Below are 18,438 nucleotides of genomic sequence, written 5' to 3'. Positions count from 1 at the left end.
TACATGGGTGTATACCAGAGAGCAGAATTGCTGGATCATATGGTAACTGTGTTTAACTTTATGAGGAACTGCCAGACTGCTTTCCAAACTGGCTCCACCATATTACATTCCCAACAGCATGTATGAGAGGTTGGATTTCTCCACATACTTGCCAACACTTACTATTAACTGACTTTGTTTATATCCGTACCAGTGAGTATGAAGTGATATTGTAGTTTTGATTTGCGTTTTCCTGATGACTAATGACGTTGAACATCTTTTCATTTGTTTATTGACCATTTCTATATCTTCTTTGGAGACCTGTCTGTTCAGATCCTTTGCCCATTTTTAAGTGGGATATTTGTTCTTTTATTAATGAGGTGTAGGAGTTCTTTATATATTTTAGATACAAGCCCCTTATCAGGTATGGGGTTTGCAAATATGTTCTTCTAGTCTGTGGGTTGTCTTTTCACTTTCTTGATGGTATCCTTTGAAGCACAAAAGTTATTAATTTCAATGAAGCCGAATTTATCTTTTTTTCTTTTTTTAAATACATCACTTGTGTGCTCTTGAGATCATATCTAAGAAACCTTTGCCTAACCCAAGTTTACAAAAGTTTATCCCCATGTTTTCTTCTAACAGTTTTATAGTTTCAGCTCTTATTTTTAGGCTTCTGGTCTATTTTGAGTTAGTTTTTGTGTCTGGTGTGAGGTAGGGATTTTAAGTCATTATTTTGTTGCTCTAGTACCATTTGCTGAAAAAAACCTTTTTTCCCATTGAATTGTCTTGGCACTGTTGTTGAAATCTGTTGACGATAGACACATAATATTATTTTTGGACTCTAAATTCTATTCCATTGATCTATGTATCTGTCCTCTGCCAGTACAACGCTGTCTTGATTATTGTTGCTTTGTAGTAAGTTTTGAAACCAAGAACTGTGAGACTGTCAACTTTATTATTCTTTTCAAGATTCTTTCGGTGATTATGGGTCCCTTACATTTCCATATAAATTTTAGGATTAACTTGTCAATTTCTGCAAAAAATCCAGCTGGGATTTTGATAGGAATTGTGTTGAGTCTGTATTCAATTTAGGGGGTATTGCTATCTTAACGATATTAAGTCTTCCAATCCATGAACATGAGGTGTTTAGTTAGGTCTTATTTAATTTCTTTCCGTAGTATTCTGAATTTTTTGTAGTCTTCAATGTACAAGTCTTGTACTTTTTTTTGTTAAATTTATTAAGTATTTTATACTTTTTGATACTATTATAAATGAGATTATTTTCTTAATTTCATTTTCAGATTGTTGAAAGTGTACAGAAATACAGTTGATTTTTGTATATTGATGTTACATCTTGCTCTCTTGCTGAACTCATCTTTTCTACTAGTTTTATAACTCTTGTATTAAGTAATGGGACTTAATGAATAATATGCACTTTGCTTTTTAGAATGTTAAAAACTATGTTATTTTTAAAGTGCACTTAAGCATTCTGTTTTGGCCACTTTGAACAAACAAAATTTTTTGTTATATAACTATTTAATTTTTAATTTTTTAAGGTGTTGATATATTTAAGGAGTACAAATTGGGATACTCGGATTGCAGCAGGACAAGCTGTTGAAGCTATAGTGAAAAATGTACCTGAATGGAATCCAATGCCAAGAACCAAACAAGGTGCTTTTAAGTGGAAAAGTAGTTTGCAGTAAAAACTACACATTTTATATTTTAGCAATTTCACTTTTAAAGACTTAATTTTCATGCTTTTAGGTGCAGTCTTGTCAGGAAATAATATTGAATAAGGTGATTTTTTCACCATGTTTTAAAAAGCATACTAGACAAACAAAATGTTTTCTCATATATATTTGATTTATTTTTCTTTATTTTTTAAATTAATTTTTATTGGAGTATAGTTGCATTATCTCACATATATTTTAAATTACTCAGTATGCTTGATTACATAAATTACAGTATGCTTGATTTAGAGATTATTACTTCCCTCAAGGATTTATGTTCTAAAAAAAGAAATCAATACAGTGTAAATATTTGTAACAGTCTATTTATTATTGTTGCTGGGAAAATAGTGTAATTGTTTACTAAATTTAAGCACAGTTATGTGTGGATATTTGGAGGGGTCAGTCTTTAGTTTTTTTTATGTGTCTTTTAGATGTCTTTTAGTGGAAATTACTTGTTTTCTGACTGCCTATTATATATGACATTTAAAAATGAATGTATGCTTTTATAAATTGATAAAGGTATACATTTTAATTAAGTGAGAATTTAATATGGTGCAAATGCATTTCATTTTCAAGTCACTTTGATAACATGACTTTTATCATATGTCTTAGCTCGTCCAAAATTTTTGCTTTAATTTGCCTCACCTATTATTTTGAGGGATTGTGTTAATTTGTCTTCTCTCATCAAAAGAAATATATAACCAGAAGAAGTTATAACTTGTTTTAGAAAAGAGCCTTTTCCATTCCAGCCTATTACTCAAATTCTTTTCAAAACAAATTAAAAAAAAAAATTTTTTTTTTGCCCTTGCCACGCGGCTTGTGGGATCTTAGTTCCCTGACCAGGGATTGAACTCACAACCCCTGCAGTGAAAGCGTGGAATCCTAACCACTGGACCACCAGAGAATCCAAAAAAAAACTTTAAAGTAGTTACAGTAGCATTAAAATATATAGTAAGGTTACTTGTTATCATTAGAAAACTTTAAGATATTCATAGCAATTCCCTTTCAGTTTAGCAATTATACTTTAGTTTACAGATGAATTATATGCAAATGCCAGTTAAACAAACTATTAAGTCAGTGAACAATTACAGTACATTTAAAAATTTACAATGGCATAACCTTTTTGGGAGGAATACAGAACATTTTGTAGATAGTTTTAGACCCCAGATGGATATTTAATTTTAGCGATTTGCCAGGAGATTGTAATTTGCTTTATATTATGAGAAATGAATCCTATTGATTGAGTACTTCACTTCCTTTATGTCCTAGATATTCCTCAGGTATAGGGAACGATGATGCTCACTAGTTTTATTTATGAATATATTCTATGAATATGTTTATCTTCCAATTTATCACTATGATAAACTACCTTGGTATTTTTTAACTGTTTAACAGCACGATTTTTAACATACATATTTCAACATGGGGATGCATTTCTTTTTTTTTTTTTGCATTTCTTCATATAACATTGTGCTTTCATAGTCAAAAAGTTATACACACACCCACTGACATTCTGGTACTTTGTAGTAAGGGAGCCACCTACTAAATAATTTTTTCATAAATAAGAGTTGATCATAAGTAAATTCACAGTAGCTTTTCTACTTCTTCCACATTTTACTTCTCTTAAAATATTACCCTCCCCCCTGCCCTTCCAAAGTGATGCTATTTTCTTTCGTTCTATACTTTGGCTATATAATCAAATTAAATGTTTTTAAACCTCATCTAGAAACTACTTCAGAAGGTGCTATGGAAGATTCATCTACTACAGATCGATTGAATTTTGACAGATTTGATATATGTAGATTGTTACAACATGGGGCATCACTTTTGGGATCTGCTGGTGCAGAATTTGAAGTACAAGATGAAAAATCAGGTATGTAGTAGTAGTCCTACAGAAAAAAGTCTGAAATGCGTGCGTTCAGACCAATTTGTTCCTTGGCGTGCTATGTTATCAGTCATGCAAAATCTAATAGATGTCATGAAATGCAAATTCACTGAAGTTTTCAGTTTGAGGTGTGGGGCATGCAGGTGGGGAAGGTAACCAGAAGCACTTTGTCTAAAGCTACCATAGGAATATTTTTCTTCCCTTAGTTGAATATGTACTATATATATATATATATATATATATATATATATATATATATATGCACCATTAATAGATACATATTAATATTTCAGTATTTCAATATAGAAATTGTAAAGTGGTACCCAAGAGCTTCAGTTGAATAGATTTTAAAAGCCAGGATTAGTACAGATTGTGGTAATGTTTTCACAATTATGGAAATTTAAGAGGCTATGATAGTTTCCTTTTTATCATATGTTTTAAACATTTAAATAATTGGATCTACTTATGCTGATGACCAAAGCAAAAACTAAAAATGAAAAATAAATCTTAGATAGGTAATTGTCCCATTATCTTTAAACTTACAGAATCCATCTGGATATAAATAAATGTTTTGGCCATTCAAGATTGATGCCTTGAGTGGAAAAAACCTTGATGTTTTTAATGGATTTCTGTAAGTAAATAAGTTGCTTTTTTGACTAAAACCAAAACAGAACAGTGTTTTGTTTTGTTGCTAATTTATCATTAGTCAAAGCATATCTGTCTAAGTTAATGAAATGATCTTCAATTTGTTCATTTAAAAAAAAGTCAAATACCCATTTCCTCTTTCCTAATATACTTTGTATTGAAAGATCTAGTGTAATTATTTATGGAGAGAATTAAGAGGAGAATTTGCTTAAGTTCCAGAAAAGCATAGTTTTTTTTTTTTAATAAGGGAGGTAGAAGTCTTCAAAAACTTTCCAATTTGAAAAAAAGTTATCTCTAAGTTTACTAATTAGTAAGTTTACTAATCTTACTAGTGTACCCATGGACATCATGAGAGATCATTGGCCCTTATCTAAGGATAAAAGTCAGTGTCACTTTTGTCACTTAAAAAAAAATATGTGTTTGGGTCGTATCTTAAAGATTCTGATTTAATAGATCTGTGGAGAGTTTTGGGAAATTGTATATTAAAAGAAAAAGCTCCACAGGTGACTGATAATGTAAGCAGGATTGGGAACCCCGATTTTCTTGGAACTTAGTTTTTAATGCTGATAAGTCATAGTATGCTGAAGAGTGCTCATTAAAACCCTCTAATTAGGTTTTCTTTAAATATCTGCTCATCTGTGTTGGTCTCTACATATTTATAAATGACACATATATGATTTGCATAGGTGCCAGTCTGAGTTTCCTTTGCAGTTGGTTATTTTCCCCAGTATAACTTTCCCTGGAATGAGAGGACCAATTTTAGACTCTTTGTAAGTGTACTGAACTTATGATCCAGCAGCCTTCATTTTGGATGCCTAGTGTTTTTCCCTCTGGGTAGAGTAGCCTTAAATTTTTTTTTTTTAATGTAGCTTTAGAGAGATATAATTCACATACGATAGAAATCCCCACTTTAAAAGTGTCCAATTCAGTGGGTTTTAGTATATTCACAATTGTGTGTAGTTAATTTTAGAACATTGTCTCAAGAAGAAACCCTGTATCCTTTAGCAACCACCTTCCTATCCCCCTACATCCTTCCCTTCTCTTCTCAGCCCTAAGGACCATTAATTTACTTCCTGTAGCTATAGATTTGCCTACTATGGACATTTCATATAAATTGAATCATATAATATGTAGTCTTTTGTGACTGGCTTCTTTTTACTTAGCAGAATATTCCCAAGGTTTATCCATATTGTAGTATATATATTAGTACTGTTTTCATTTTTTTTCCTAAGTAGTAGTTACTACTGTTACAGGGTGTATCCGTTTTTAAATTGTGATAGAATATAGATAACATAAAATTTACCATCTTAATCATTTTTAACTGTACAGTTCAGTAGTATTAAGTACATTCATACTGTTGTACAGCCAATCTCCAGAACTCTTTTCATCTTGCAAAACCGAAACTTTATACCCATTAAACAGCAATTCCATTCCTTTTTCCCCTCACTCCCTGGCAACCACTGTTTTACTTTCTGTCTCTGAATTTGACTACTCGAGGTACTTCATATAAATGGAATCATAAAATATTTGTCCTTTTGTGACCGACTTATTTCACTTAACATAATCTTTCATGTTCATCTATGTTGTTGTATGTGTCAGAATTTCCTTCTGTTTTAAGGCTGAATAATATTCCAGTGTATGTTTATACCACATTTTGTTTATCCATGCATCCGTCAGTGGACACTTGGGTTGCTTCTACCTTTTGCTTATTGTGAATAATGCTACTATGTACGTGGGTGTACAAATATCTGTTTGAATTCCTGCTTCCAGTTCTTTTGGATTTATGCCAAGAATTGGAATTATAGGATCATATGGTAATTCTGTTTTTGATTTTTTTTTTTAGAACTGCCATACTGGCAGTTCCATAGTGGCTGTTCCATTTTACATTCCCATCAACAATCTATGAGGTTTCCATCTTCTCCACATAACCTTGTCAACGCTTGTTATTTTCTGGCTTTTTTGGTAGTAGCCATATTGGTAGGTGTGAAGTTATTTTATTTTCTGGCTGAATAACATTCCATTGTATGAATATCACATTTTGTTTATTCATTCATAGGCTGAGGACATTTGGGTTGTTTCCACTTTTTTGGCTATTATGAATAATGCTGCCAATAAATGTTCATGTACAGATTTTTGTGTGGGTGTATGTTTTCATTTCTCCTATGTAGATACATAAGAGTGGACTTGCTGGGTCATATGGTAACTATGTTTTACTATTCGAGGAACTGCCAGACTGTTCTCCAAACTGGCTTCACCATTTCACATTCCTCTAGCAGGATACAAGGATTCCGATCTCTGCACATCCTTGCCAACGCTTACTTGTTATTAACTGACTTTGACTATATCCATACCAGTGACTGTGAAGTGATATCTCATTGTAGTTTTGATTTCCATTTTTCTGATGACTAATGATGTTGAACATATTTTCATGTGTTTATTGACCATTTCTGTATCTTCTTTGGAGACCTGTCTATTCAGGTCCTTTGCCCATTTTTAAGTGGGATATTTGTTCTTTTATTAATGAGATATAAGAGGTCTTTATATACTCTTTATACAAACCTCTTATCTGATATGTGATTTACAAATATTTCCTCCCATTCTGTGCATCTTTTCACTTTCCTGATGGTAACCTTTGAAGCATAAACGTTTTTAACTTTGATGAAGTCCAATTTATCTTTTTCTTTCGTTTCTCAAGCTTTTTGATGTCATATGTAAGAAGCTATTGCCAAATCTAAGGTCATTTACCCCTGTGTTTTCTCTAAGAGTTTTATAGCTTTAACTCTTACTCTTAGGTATTTGATCTGTTTTGAGTTCATTTTTGTACGTTGTGAGGTTAAGGATCCAACATCATTCTTTACATGTGGCTATCCTGTTGTCTCAACACCATTTGTTGAAAAGATTCTTCTTTCCCCACTGAATTGTCTTTGCACCCTTCATGAAAACCTGTTGGCGGTAGACATATGGTTTTATTTCTGGACTCTCAATTCTATTCAGTTGATGTCTTTCTTTATGCCAGTACCTCATTGTCTTGATCACCATTGCTTTCTGGTAATTTTTAAAATCAAGAAGGAGGATGGGAGGGAGGGAGATGCAAGAGGGAAGAGATATGGGGATATATATGTATATGTATAGCTGATTCACTTTGTTATAAAGCAGAAACTAACTAACTAAATAAATAAATAAAAATTTAAAAACTAAAACAATAAAATCAAGAAGTATGAGCCTTCAACTTTGTTGTTCTTTTTCAGGATTATTTTGGATAGTCTCAGTCTCTTGCATTTCTATATGAATTATAGGATCAGTTTGTCAGTGTCTGCAAAAAGCCAGCTGATTTTTTTTTAATGCTATTTCTTTTTTTTTTATTATTAATTTATTTTTATTTTTTGGCTGTGTTGGGTCTTCGTTTCTGTACGAGGGCTTTCTCTAGTTGTGGCAAGCGGGGGCCACTCTTCATCGCGGTACGCGGGCCTCTCACTATCGCGGCCTCTCTTGTTGCGGAGCACAGGCCCCAGACACGCAGGCTCAGTAGTTGTGGCTCACAGGCCTAGTTACTCCGCGGCATGTGGGATCTTCCCAGACCAGGGCTCGAACCCGTGTCCCCTGCATTAGCAGGCAGATTCTCAACCACTGCGCCACCAGGGAAGCCCCCAGCTGATATTTTGGTAGGAATTGTTTTGAATCAGTATATCAATTTGAGAAGTATTACTGTCTTACTATGAGGTATTATGATCCATGAACATGGAATGTTTTTCCATTAGTTTAGATCTTTAATTTCTTTCACCAGTATTTTGTAGTTTTCAGAATATGTTTTAAGTTTTACTTTTGATTTTATTGTTAGTAGAATTGTTTTCTTAATTTTATATTCAAGTTGTTTGTTTCTTTAAATCTTTTTTCCCCCTCCCTGTTCTTTAGATGAGGGAACTTTGTATAGCTTTATCTTTGAATTCACTTATAAAACTATTATAATTTACCCTTTTCAAGTGTATGATTCTATTTTTTTTAATAGTTTGTTTCTCTAATGAGGTATTCTATCTTTTCATCATTGTGACAATATCTTCCTTTACATTTATCATTGTTGTATTAGCTGCTTAAAAAATCTTGTCTTCTAATTCCAACATCTGGGTCATCTCAGTGTTGATCTCCATTAATTGTCTTCCTTTTGGGAATGCGTTACATTTTCTTGGTTCTTTGTATGTCAGTTAATTTTGGATTGTATTCCTCACATTATAAATGTTTATACCGCAGGCTGGATTCTGTTATATTCTTCCAAAGAGTGTTTTGATTTGTTTGGTTTAGTTGGTTGTTTTTGCTTACTTGTTTTAATAAGCATTTAATTTGGTGAAACTCAAATTGCAAACTCAGTCTCCTTTGTACTGGGCAACAACTCAAATCCCAATTCAATTTTTAGCTTTAGTTGGACTGTTTGGAGTCTGCCCTGTGCATGCATAGTTCAGAGGTCAGTCAGAGATTCGGCTGAGTTCACAGAATTTGGGCTTTCTCTCCTTTCTGGGTTTTTTTCTCTCTACTTTCCAGTGGCTATAGTGATCCCTGACTCTCCTCTAATTCTGCAAGCCAGACAGACTGGGTTTTTACACAACTTTTAAATGTAGGGCGTGGCTGCCCTACATACCACGGACTGGGTCTACCTTCAGGCTAAAAACTGGGTCTACCTTCAGGCTAAAAACGTTCAAAAATGGGAAACTCACCTAATGCCATGTCCTTCTTCCAGGTATTGATGACTCCTCCAAGTATATGCCTACTTTTGATTTCTTTCCAGTGCCTCAGGCGGTTGTTTATTATATTTTAGCTAGAATTTGTTATCTGTGGAGGGGTAGTCCAATAAGAACTTAATCAGCTGTTATTGGAAGTTAATCATTATAGAACCATCTCTTGCAGCTTAGCTAGTTTAAGCCCAAATTTTTATTTTTAAAATAATACCTTTTGATCTATTTTCCACTGAAATATTGAGGGATTTTTCTTGGGACATTCAAAATCTACTTTTATGCCTTTGTCTTTGTTATTTGGGCTATCAGGACTGTGTCATCTCAGAATACATAAAAGCCACACTTGGAATAAGCATGTATTTGTTGAGATCTTTTTCTGTAAAATAAAATCTAGATTTTTCTTTTTTAAAGCCTGGTTAGAGCTCTCAGAGAATATACGAGATTAGCTATAAAATAATAAGATTGGTTTATTTTCATAGGAATAGATCTCATTTTATATATACTTGATAATTGACAGTAGGGCAATGGGGTAATCTCAGTGAATTTTTGTTAGCTAGAGTGTTTTGTTAGCTAGAACACTGTTTTCCAAGATCCAGTAAAAATATTTACTCTATTAGGTAATAAAGTTTATGACATCTTCAGAGATTGTGAGTGTGGTTCATTTTATTAAGAGAAGTATTCTAATGGTTAAATTTTTTTTTAAATTTTAATCGAGTCTGATCTTCACGTATTAGAAAACTGCTTAACTGATTTGAAGAAAATGTATTTCTTCTTTGTTTAAAGGTGAAGTGGATCCTAAAGAGAGGATAGCACGCCAACGAAAACTATTACAGAAGAAACTTGGCCTTAATATGGGAGAAGCTATTGGAATGAGCACTGAAGAACTCTTTAACGATGAAGATTTGGATTATACGCCAACTTCAGCAGCCCTTGTAAACAAACAACCTGTAGGTAAAACCTGTGGTTGGTTGATTGCAAGTAATAATACAGGGGGTTTGTTTTATTTTGCTATACAATTGGAATTTTAAAAAATGCATTTTTAAATTCTGCTCATTGTTGCTTAGTGTCACCATAATTTAGTGTCTTCATAAATTGGATTTCTAGTGATAGATTCTAAGGAGACAGAAGTTGCCACCTACCTCATAGACATTGGACTATTAGATAAAAGGTATGGTGCATCTTTTAGGAGACACTGGTGTTGAAAAATCCTAGTTGCATCAATTGCTCTTTCTTTGTTCAATGAAGAAAAATATTTCAGAGGGTGGGAGATAGTAAGGGCTATCATAGTCAGATATGATGATACTAGAAATCTTTACAACTATGATTCTTTTATTTGAGAAAGTAACAAACATGGTGAAAACTTTCAAACAGTGCAAAAGGGCACACTAGGAAGCAACCCTTTTTAAGTTATTTGTGCATTTTTCCTGAAATTTTCTCTGTATACGTAAGTTCTTTTAAGCCATGTCCACCTTTTCTCACTTCATATGGCTTCATATATCAGTATATACAGATTGAGCACATTCTTTTTTGACAGCTTCATGCTGTTTATATGGCTGTACCATAATTTTGCTCTGTATTTTTCCTGTTCCTCTATTTTTCCAATTCCCAATGGATGCCTGTATGCTTCTTTTTTTTATACCATAGACTCTTTTTAAGCTCCAGTAAAAGCTGTGGCTCTCTCCTCAGAAAAATTCACATACATGTGAGATATTACCTTTCAGGGTGTTTAGTGTTCTTTCCTCCTGCCCCTGCAATATCCTTTTAGGGATCTGTGGGTCCCATTAAGAATTCCTGCTTTACATGAAACCTGTATCTTCTCATTCCCTTGGCCTTTCCCTTTGCTTAAGAGGAGAAGGGGTCTATTTGCCTTTATACCAGTTGCCCTCTAAACCATTAGAAGTTGTAAACTAAATTTTTTGGCATTGAGGGGTATGTGATGATGATGGAACTTTTGCAGACAAGGGGGAAAAAAACGCAGATTCTGGAGGGAAAAAGGAGAGGAGTACAGAGGCAGAAAATATAATAACAACCAGGAAGGAATAGAAAGAAATGGGGTACAAAGGGACGCATAAGATGTAAATAAATAATAAAGAAGACAGGACTTCTGTGGTGGCACAATGGTTAGGAATCCGCCTGCCCGTGCAGGGGACACGGGTTCGAGCTCTGGTCCGGGAAGATCCCACATGCTACGGAGCAGCTAAGCCCGTGTGCCACAACTACTGAGCCTGCGCTCTAGAGCCCGTGAGCCACAACTACTGAGCCCATGTGCCACAGCTACTGAAGCCCATGCACCTAGAGCCCGTGCTCTGCAACAAGAGAAGCCACTGCAATGAGAAGAAGCCCACGCACTGCAACGAAGAGTAGCCCCCGCTCACCACAGCTAGAGAAAGCCTGCATGCAGAAACAAAGACCCAACACAGCCAAAAATAAATGAATAAGTAAATAAATAAATAAAATTTTTAAAAATAAGGAAGACAATAGAATAAAGGAAAACAAAAATGTAGTAATGTGATCACAGTGTGGTATTTCAACATGGTGTAGGGAAATGAATGGGTAGGTGTATTAGAGAAAATGGGCTATAGACAGAATAGTTGGATATGGGATGGCAGCAGCAAATTTGAGGTTTGCAGGATCCAAGTTTGGTTGCTTTAGATGTCACGGACCTTTGGGAAGAGTTACTGAGGTTAGTTGTTGCCATAGGGTCATCACTGCTCCATTGCCTTGTGTATGTGCCAGTGGTCGCTGGACCAAGGCTGTAGCAGGGCACCCACACCAGTGAGCCTAATTGGTTGTAGAAATGTAAATTTCAATTGAATGTTAATCAGTTAAGGGCAGAAAGGATTTTTAGGCCTGCGCTCAAAGCATTTTTGTTCACATCCTTAATAATGTCTCCCATGAATGCAAAAGAGAGCAAAAACAATATGTAGTGAGTGATTAAGAGGGAAAAAACATATAGGCTAAGTTAACTATAGGACACTGGCCCAGTTACTATAACTATATGGCTATAGTTATTTTTATTTTTTTCAGTAGGAGATGATTATCATTGTTTAAAAATTGACATTCTTTATTCTTATAACTTTTGGATGGTAGTATGGTTTTTTTTTGTTTTTTTTGTTTTTGGCTGCGTTGGGTCTTCGTTGCTGTGTGCGGGCCTTCTCTAGCTGTGGCGAGCGGGGGCTACTCTTCGTTGCAGTGCGTGGGCTTCTCATTGCAGTGCTTCTCTTGTTGCGGAGCATGGGCTCTATGCACGTGGGCTTCAGTAGTTTTGTCTCACGTCCTTAGTTGCCCCGCAGGCATTTGGGATCTTCCCAGACCAGGGATCAAACCCGTGTCCCCTGCATTGGCAGGCAGATTCTTAACCACTATGCCCCCAGGGAAGTCCTAGATGGTTATTTTGAAGTCTCACCTCTTCAAAGCCCTCACTGGGGTCAGGATCATACAGTTTTGCCTTATCTGTGACAAATGAGCATTTCCTGGCAATTGAAAGAATAGGGGAGAAGGAAGAAGAGAGTGGAATTATGGTACAGCCATACAGCAGAACAGAATGAAGCTGTCAAAGAAGAATGTAATCAATTTGTATATAGTGTAATCAATTTGTATATAGTGAAATTTACAGACTTTAGGCCTCTTCTGAGGCTGAGACTATGGGTATATATTCTAACTTCAGAAGTTCAAATTCAGCATTCTTTTATTCTTTTAGACTCTCCAGGCAGCTGAATTGATTGACTCAGAGTTTCGAACAGGAATGAGCAATAGACAAAAGAACAAAGCTAAAAGAATGGCCAAGTTATTTGCAAAACAGAGATCCAGGGATGCAGTGGAAACTAATGAGAAGAGGTAATAATCTTTTTCTGCTTATTTAAAACAGTAATGTTGGTTAGCTTAAATCTGGGTCTGCTTGATTTCTAAAAACATTTTGATGACATTGTCTTTGGCTGTGGAGTACCATTTGGATTGTCTTGCTCAATTGTCAGAGAGTATTTACTATTATTAGGGACTTGGACAACTTTCCCAGAAAAATCCACATATGCACATTTTTTTTTCTTTTTTTTTTTACATTTTTTTTCTTAATAATTATGAGCCCTGAATGAGGATTGAAGATCTTCCAAGGGGAGTGCATTCCAGGTAGCAGGAGCAAGTGTAAATGCCTTAATCATGGAATATTCAAGAAACAGAAAGAAAGGCTGTATGACTGGTAAGAGTAGTAGAGAATGAAGTCAGAGAAATGGCCTGAGGACTACAAGTTAAGAATACTACATTTATAAACTGGGTATTATATCACCTGTTCCCTTGGCTGGGGGCTGAGCCAAATAGTGGGTAATAATCCAGGCTTGTTTACCTAATCCTGTTGTAGGAAAGAACTCTGTGGATAAAATCACTGTCCTCACTTTCTTAATGAGTTCATAAGAATGATATCTGCGTGGCTTGGAGCAGCATTTCTCAAGGAGTGGTTCAAAACAACTCCCTTCATAAACACTTTGAGAATCTTGTTAAAATGTAGTTTCTTGGGCCCCACTTAACTCTTAAATCAGAATCTTTAGTGGTGTCCAAGAAATGTTTGAGGAAATGGTGCATTCATAGACACATGAGAGCCTATGAAAATAAGGTTTTGTTGCAGATAACAGAACTTTTTGTTGTTCTTTCCATTCATATAAAGCTAAAAAGTTAAGTGTTTACAGCATTTATTTAAAAGCTAGGCATATGGTGGGGTAAACAATAAACATCTACTTGGTATAAATTTTTACTTGGAGTTGTTTTTTTAAGTATAAAATCTTTATTGATCTTGTTTAACTACAGGTTTTTTTTTTAAGTTAACAGCTCATTAGGATTGTGTAGTAACCTAGTAAGTGTTTTTACTGACTTCTGTTCATTTAAGACTTTTACCCAAATATCTGAATATTGGAAATAATAGACCTTATTTTTCAGAGCCCATGACTCATTCATTACAGATATTTATTAAATACTTTTTATGTACCAGATACTGTTCTAGGCCCTCATGATACAGTAGTGAATAAAATAGGTAAGAATTCCTGTCTTCGTGGAGCTTACATTCTAGAGGGAAAGATAGATGAGGAATAAGATAAATAATTATATTAATGGTAAGGGTTAAGAAGGAAAAAAGAGGTAAAGCAAGGAACGAACAAGTGAAATGTTTTGTGGGGAGGGAGTTTTAAAGTTTAGATAGGATGGTCAGGGAGAGATTCACAGAGGTTACTTTTCAGTAAAGATATGAAAGAAGTGAGGATGCTAGCCAGCCCTGTGAATATCCTAAAAAGACATTCCAAATAGAGGGAATAGCAAGGACAAAAGCCTGGGAGTAGAAACATGCTTAACAAGTTCAAAGACAGTAAAATGACCAACCAGTGTGACTAGATTGAATTAGAAAGTATTAGGAGAATAATAATAGTCTCCGATTTCTTTCATCACCTTACAGAAAAAATGGTTGGCCAAGATTACACTATTAAGGTGGAAGGTGGGGCTGGGTGGATATCTATAGAAAATAATGCTGTATATACCTTAACAATGCTAATTCTTTCTTTCTGTTAATAATTCAATAAAGCAGTTACTTGTCTTCTCCTTTGTAATATTTTGTTATTAGTCTAACCTCTGTTTTTGTTCTTTTAGTCATAAAATTTTCCTCAAATTTTCTGCACACATTTTTCATCTTCCAATAGTCTTATCTCTATATTTTTCAAGAACTAGTAAGATTATAGTGTGTTGCTCAGTATATTAGTTTTTTTCAGGGTACAAAAGCCTAAAGAAAAAAAGTTATGCTGGGCCAGATTTAGGTTGTTAGGCCAAAAGAGTTTAAAATAAAAAGGAGAGGAGCTGGTTGTAGAGAGAAGGGGAAAAAAGAAGACATTGTTAAATTTGAGATCCAGTCTGAAAGTAAGACGTCTTTGACCTGTTTTACATTTATCAGTAAGAGTAGTAGGATAAAGTTTGCTCAAACATTTTTAAGCAGTTAATCTTAGTTATTTGATACATGAAATTGTAAGTAAACCATATAAGCAGAAAATGGCAAAGCATTTGTTCAAATGATGGATTCTCTTACATTCACTGTGGTTAACATTATCCTTTATTCACTTTTTTTAAATGGTGACTTTTTTTTTTTAGCAATGATAGCACTGATGGGGAACCAGAAGAAAAGAGACGAAAAATAGCCAATGTTGTTATTAATCAGTCTGCAAATGATTCCAAAGTCCTGATTGATAATATTCCAGACAGTTCTTCCTTAATTGAAGAGGTACTATTGAAATGCCCTAAAGTGTCCTTTGAAATTATTTATAATTTTTTCATACTAATGTGTTAGTAGATGGTATATAATAATCTGTCACTTGAGAGAACTTTTATTATTAAAAATCTAAGTATCTTTACTTCATTAGTAAAAATTGTTAATTATTTAAAAATTTAAAAGCCTGACTATTATTATTAGTCCTACAAATAAATACACCTTATTACTTAAATTATTAGCATAAGATAGATCTTTTAAATTAGTAGTAATTCTGTTTTTCTTATTCAGACAAATGAATGGCCTTTGGAAAGCTTTTGCGAAGAACTTTGCAATGACCTTTTTAATCCCTCCTGGGAGGTAGGATTTCTTCATTACAGTTTCTCTCAGCTCTATTTTCTTGGCTAATGATAGGAACCATGTCAAGCACAATCTGTTTTGTCAGAGTTCCTGTTCTTGCCCTGTATCCTTCTCAGAACCACTGGTCAGGGCTCTTCATATCACTCGCCTCTTAAATAGAAAACTTTAGACTGATTTTCACCTTTCATACCCCTTTTGACATATTTCTTTAGTGAATTGTTCATTTCTTTTCATTCTTTTAGCTAGTATGTGAAGAGTTGATATCTTCCAGACAGTAAAGATTTCATCTGGAAGTGGACAATTATGATTAAGACCAGTAGTTTCCAAGCAGTAGCTTAACCTCAGAAATATTTCTTCAAAGAAAATCTTGAACAGGTCTCATGTAAAAGAGATGAACGTGAAGTTCCTCTGGTTGAAATTGAGGGTTGGTAGTCTCAAACGATTCTGTTTCACTTCATTTGGCCTCTGAGTAATTTTAAAACACTGTTTTGGAATACCCTTCAGCACTCTTTCTTTTCCTTGATGTACTTCTATTTAAAGCTATTCAAGTCTTAACTCAAATGGGGTCTTGAATAAGTGGATGCAGTGTCAGTGGCACGTTTCCTCCCTTCCAGATGACACTGCAGAAGGCTACAGGGCTACAGTAAAGTATTAGTCATGAGACATTTTATTTGAATTGTCTTCCTTTGATGCTTAACACTGGTAGCTTTGGAACTTAGTATTGATGTATTTATTTCTAAAATATTGGTGTTTGGGCTATAAAGAACATTGTATGATGCTTTTCTCTCCTTTCCTGTGGATGATGCTGAATGCAAGTAGAGGTTAGAGGAGTGACAGCCAGGTGGGTTAATATCTCAGAAGGAATTTAGAATAGCTGTTTTCTTGCCTTGATTTTTAAAAAAATTCCACATAATCAAAATTGTGAAATAAATATATGTAATTCTTCTTGGACAATAGAAGAAAAACACATTCTTGTGAAGTACTGCTTAGTTTGTTCCCATTTCTTAAAAATCTAATATCCCTTTTTCATATTGAAGCAAAGGTAAACACTGTTTCTTAAGCATTTAACCTCTGATATTTGCTTCTTGGTTCTTTTTAGGTTCGACATGGTGCCGGCACTGGACTTAGGGAAATCCTTAAAGCTCATGGGAAAAGTGGTGGTAAAATGGGAGACAGCACTTTAGAAGAGGTAAGTGTAAGTGTAGTAAATCGATAATTATCACCAAGTTTCAATAGGTGGCCTCTTTTTCCAAGACAGGGAAGTAACAGAGCCATGAAGTAGAAATGAGAGGTAAATAATAAGAAACATGGAAAGGTGAATATAAGGAAAAAGATAAAAAGGTTAGGAAGAGGTTTATTTATTTTATTTATAGACAGGAAGAATGAGTTCAAGGGAAAGATATGTCTGGAAATATTGAGTGGAAAAATATGTAGAAGCACTAGTATTTGAGCAGGATATAAGGGATTCGAATGTAGAGTAAGATGAATGAAAGGATAGTTTAAAGGTCAGTAAGCAATATGATTGGTGTTAAAATGGAGACACTGGTAATAGGCTAGATAATAGATACGTGATAGATATAGTTAATGTCAGAGCAGCCTTAAGTGGTTTCTTAATTTCTCTTGGAGTGCAAGTAAAATAATAGAATTCATGAATTTTAAAGATTTTGGTACAGTATATCTAATAGTCATCGAAGAGGATGTGGTTAATATTAAAGATAGTAATTGGGACTATTCCACATTTTGGTTATTGTTCCTACAGCTAAAATAATCTGTCCCAGCATTTTGTTTCAGTTTACTGTACTATAATAGTTTAGTTTTAGTTTTTGGACCTAATATGTTTCCCTTAATATGTTTTAATACGTTATTAAAAAGTGATCATTTTAACAGATGATTCAACAGCATCAAGAGTGGTTAGAAGACTTGGCTATTAGACTCCTTTGTGTGTTTGCATTAGACAGATTTGGAGACTTTGTTTCTGATGAAGTAAGTATCGCCTAAGGGAGGCTTTACCCAATCAAATTTCAGATTCTTACAAAATATGTTTTTTTGCAAATGTGAGTTACCTTACTTTTTCATTTGTAGGTTGTGGCACCAGTTCGTGAAACTTGTGCTCAGACATTAGGTGTGGTGTTAAAACACATGAATGAAACAGGAGTTCACAAGACTGTGGACGTGCTGCTTAAATTACTTACACAAGAACAATGGGAAGTTAGACATGGTGGTCTGCTAGGAATAAAGTATGCTTTGGCAGTTCGTCAGGTAAACACTTCAGTTTTTGAAGCATGTATGGGAGAGTTTTTTCCCCCTCTTAGTTTATTTTCATTAATTAAATGAATTGGCTCTAGATTCGTAGTGTTACAGGTAAGCCAGTCCTTCAAGATTTGCCTTGTTGAGGTAGTATCATAGAGATAGGTGATGCTAATAAGAATTTAAATACAAATTAAAAGATAGGCTTGGAAACCTGTTTCTATTTCAAAGCAAGACCAGTTCTCAGCGAGTTTCCTAGTGTATGATCACAGGAGTAGCCTCTGGGAGCTGCCTTTATTGGGGCGATTGAAAAGAGGGTAGTTTGGAGTAATGAGAAGCAGGAAGAGATGGCTTTCTTTTCCCTCTTCTCTCATATTCCCTTTGGTTGTCAGTGGTGTTGAATGAGAAATAGAAGTTAAGGTTCTAGCACAGGAGTGTGTATGTGTGTGTATTCACACTGGGAATTCATAGTCCTGCCTTGAAAACATGTTCTGATGTTTCAAGTCACAATGAATAATGAAGTACTTGATACTGTTGTGTTCTTTTTGAAATGAGATTAGTTACATAGGCATCTGTTGATGTTATTTTTTGTTTCCATTTACATGACTCTTTTTAAATAAATAAATATTGGAATTT

General features: G+C 34.4%; 2 protein-coding genes across 3 annotated transcripts in view; one reads left to right on the top strand and one right to left on the bottom strand.

Moving 5' to 3' along the window:
- BTAF1 (B-TFIID TATA-box binding protein associated factor 1) overlaps nt 1-18,438 on the top strand; it is a 102,126-nt gene that overhangs the window by 27,688 nt on the left and 56,000 nt on the right. For both annotated transcript variants that reach the window (XM_082423543.1, XM_082423544.1), the window contains exons 3-11: nt 1,536-1,650; nt 3,436-3,582; nt 9,747-9,910; nt 12,664-12,800; nt 15,081-15,210; nt 15,487-15,555; nt 16,655-16,744; nt 17,443-17,538; nt 17,638-17,814. In XM_082423543.1, coding sequence (XP_082279669.1) covers nt 1,536-1,650; nt 3,436-3,582; nt 9,747-9,910; nt 12,664-12,800; nt 15,081-15,210; nt 15,487-15,555; nt 16,655-16,744; nt 17,443-17,538; nt 17,638-17,814 — 1,125 coding nt within the window. The remainder of the gene's footprint in view (nt 1-1,535; nt 1,651-3,435; nt 3,583-9,746; nt 9,911-12,663; nt 12,801-15,080; nt 15,211-15,486; nt 15,556-16,654; nt 16,745-17,442; nt 17,539-17,637; nt 17,815-18,438) is intronic.
- FGFBP3 (fibroblast growth factor binding protein 3) overlaps nt 1-18,438 on the bottom strand; it is a 61,623-nt gene that overhangs the window by 26,273 nt on the left and 16,912 nt on the right. The window lies entirely within an intron of this gene.

Source organism: Balaenoptera physalus (assembly GCF_965194825.1).
Source record: "Balaenoptera physalus genome assembly, chromosome: 14".
NCBI classification, from domain to species: domain Eukaryota; kingdom Metazoa; phylum Chordata; class Mammalia; order Artiodactyla; family Balaenopteridae; genus Balaenoptera; species Balaenoptera physalus.
The sequence above is the reverse complement of the archived record's forward strand: the minus strand, read 5'-3'. Positions and strand labels throughout refer to the sequence as shown.